Source organism: Saprolegnia diclina (genome assembly GCF_000281045.1).
Source record: "Saprolegnia diclina VS20 unplaced genomic scaffold supercont1.18, whole genome shotgun sequence".
NCBI lineage: Eukaryota > Oomycota > Saprolegniomycetes > Saprolegniales > Saprolegniaceae > Saprolegnia > Saprolegnia diclina.
In genome coordinates, this window is record NW_008246085.1 from 756253 (window position 1) to 758256 (window position 2004).

The 2004-nt window shown below is 57.6% G+C and overlaps 2 protein-coding genes across 2 annotated transcripts in view; one reads left to right on the top strand and one right to left on the bottom strand.

Moving 5' to 3' along the window:
* Positions 1 to 45: 45 nt before the first annotated feature.
* On the top strand, positions 46 to 1242 carry SDRG_06800 (hypothetical protein). Its single transcript, XM_008612605.1, has one exon. The coding sequence runs from the start codon at positions 175 to 177 to the stop codon at positions 1198 to 1200; it is 1026 nt and encodes a 341-aa protein (XP_008610827.1). The 5' UTR covers positions 46 to 174; the 3' UTR covers positions 1201 to 1242.
* An 83-nt stretch (positions 1243 to 1325) lies between these two features.
* The window catches only part of SDRG_06801 (hypothetical protein), a gene marked incomplete at both ends in the record, with an annotated part of 2201 nt that continues 1522 nt past the window's right edge, over positions 1326 to 2004 (bottom strand). Inside the window, 3 exons of the mRNA XM_008612606.1 lie at positions 1326 to 1651; positions 1704 to 1842; positions 1891 to 1956. Of these exons, the coding sequence (XP_008610828.1) occupies positions 1326 to 1651; positions 1704 to 1842; positions 1891 to 1956 (531 nt within the window). The remainder of the gene's footprint in view (positions 1652 to 1703; positions 1843 to 1890; positions 1957 to 2004) is intronic.

Below are 2004 nucleotides of genomic sequence, written 5' to 3' on the forward strand. Positions count from 1 at the left end.
ATCGACCGCACGGCGGCCGACAATGCGACGATCAACTACAACGCCAAGGACAAGGGCGGTGTTGTCGCCATCCTCTTTGGCCTCGCGACGATCTCATACATCATTGCCGACGTCCCGGCAGACGCTTTGGTCGTCGAGTACGCCCAACGCGAGCCCATCGCGACGCGAGGCCGCATGCAGTCGCTGGTTTACACCACACGCACGGTCTGCACGACGATCTCGACGGCGATCGCTGGCTTTTGCATGAACTCGCCCCGTTTCGCTGGCTCGTATTCTTGGGACTTTGGCGTGCACACTATGTACATCATTCTTTGCATTCCCTGCGTCGTCATGATTCCGGTCACGGTCCTCTTCATCAAGGACCACAAGCACCAAGCCGCCCCGTTCTCCGAGTACCTCGCGCAGGTGTGGCAGCTCGTCCAGAAGCGCGCCATGTGGCAGATCATGCTCTTCAACTTCTTCTACAATCTTCTCGGTGGTGGTTTCTCGTCGACGGCGGCACCGTACGTCCAGCTGCACTGGGCCAAGGTCCAGAACCTCAACAGCCAGATCATGACGATCGTCTCCAACCTCATCTTTGCTTGCATTGTTGCGTCCATCGGTCGCTGGGGCACCAACTGGAACTGGCGCATCGTCATCGTCTCGACTACCTTGTCGACGGCCTGCATCGATGCCATCGTGCAGTACTGCACCATCTTTGACGTGCTTCGGAGCCAGTGGTTCTACCTCGGAGTGCCGTTGGCCGAGCAGCTGCCCCAAGGCGTCCTCTTCATCGTCACGACGTTCATGATTGTCGAGCTCGCCGGTATTGGTAACGAAGGCATGATCTATGGCCTCCTCACAACGGTCACCAACCTCCCGGCGGCCGTCGGCCCGGTTCTCTCCAACTTGATTTACCGCAACTTTGACGTCGACGAGGACGCGATCATCTCGGACACCAAGCACGTGCGCAACCAGGTCGCGTACACGTACGTCATCTACTACTCGTGCTTTGTGCTGGCGTGCGCTACGTCCATCTTCCTCCCAAAGCAAAAGGCCCAGCTCCACGAACTCCAGCGCAACGGCGGCCGGTTTCCCATCATTGGCGGCGGCGTCCTCGTCTTCTGCTTAAGCATGCTCGTCTACTCGATCACGTGCAGCATCCTCTCCATGTTCGAGTCGACGTCGTGCCTCATGATCGCCGGTGGCAACGGTTGCTAGTAGCTCCTTGAAGTAGCAATAGAATTGTCTTGATTTTTGTTCGTTTCAGGAGCCATGTTTGAAGTTTAGCCTTGAGAGTTGGAGGGCAGATAGCCGACTTTGGACGCTCCATATGATCAGCGATTTTAGCCCAAGAGAATCGCAGCAACGCTCAGGCAGAGCACGGCAGCGCTCAGGGCCGCGATTCGGAACGCGTACGTCGGCTTGCGCTCCGTGGGCGAGGGCGGCCGGTCAAAGTGCAACGGGATAAAGTGCTCCTTCCGGAAGCCCAGCGTGTTGCGCAAGTGCTCGTTTTCCATCGCGAGGCAGCTCCACATGGTGCGGCGCATCGGCTCCATGAAGAGCGTAATCGGCTGCACATCCAGGAGAAGCGTGCCGAAGAACCCGACGTCGGGCGGGATCAGCGCCAGCGTCCACGAGAAGCTAAGGACGAGGTTCACGACAATGGCCACTAGACGTAGAGTGTCGATAGCCTCTAGTTCTATGAGGCAATCGAGCGATACCGTAGTAGACCCACCGGCGTGAGTACATGTGTCCGTCACCCAGGAATTGGTATTTCGGCCGAAGAAGACCCCAGTCCATGACCACTTCCCACAACCAGTTGTACACAGAGCTGCAAACAAATAGACAGACCCACACCACCTACGCATACCTCAAATAGTACTCTCGAGTGCACGTCCAAGCTCAAACCTGCAGCGAGTTGCTCGGCGCTAGCGGCGAGTAGTACGAGTGGAAGAGTCCAAACAAGATCACGAGCTGCGCCAGCGCATACTTGAGCGCGTTCGGGAGACCCGGAAACCACGA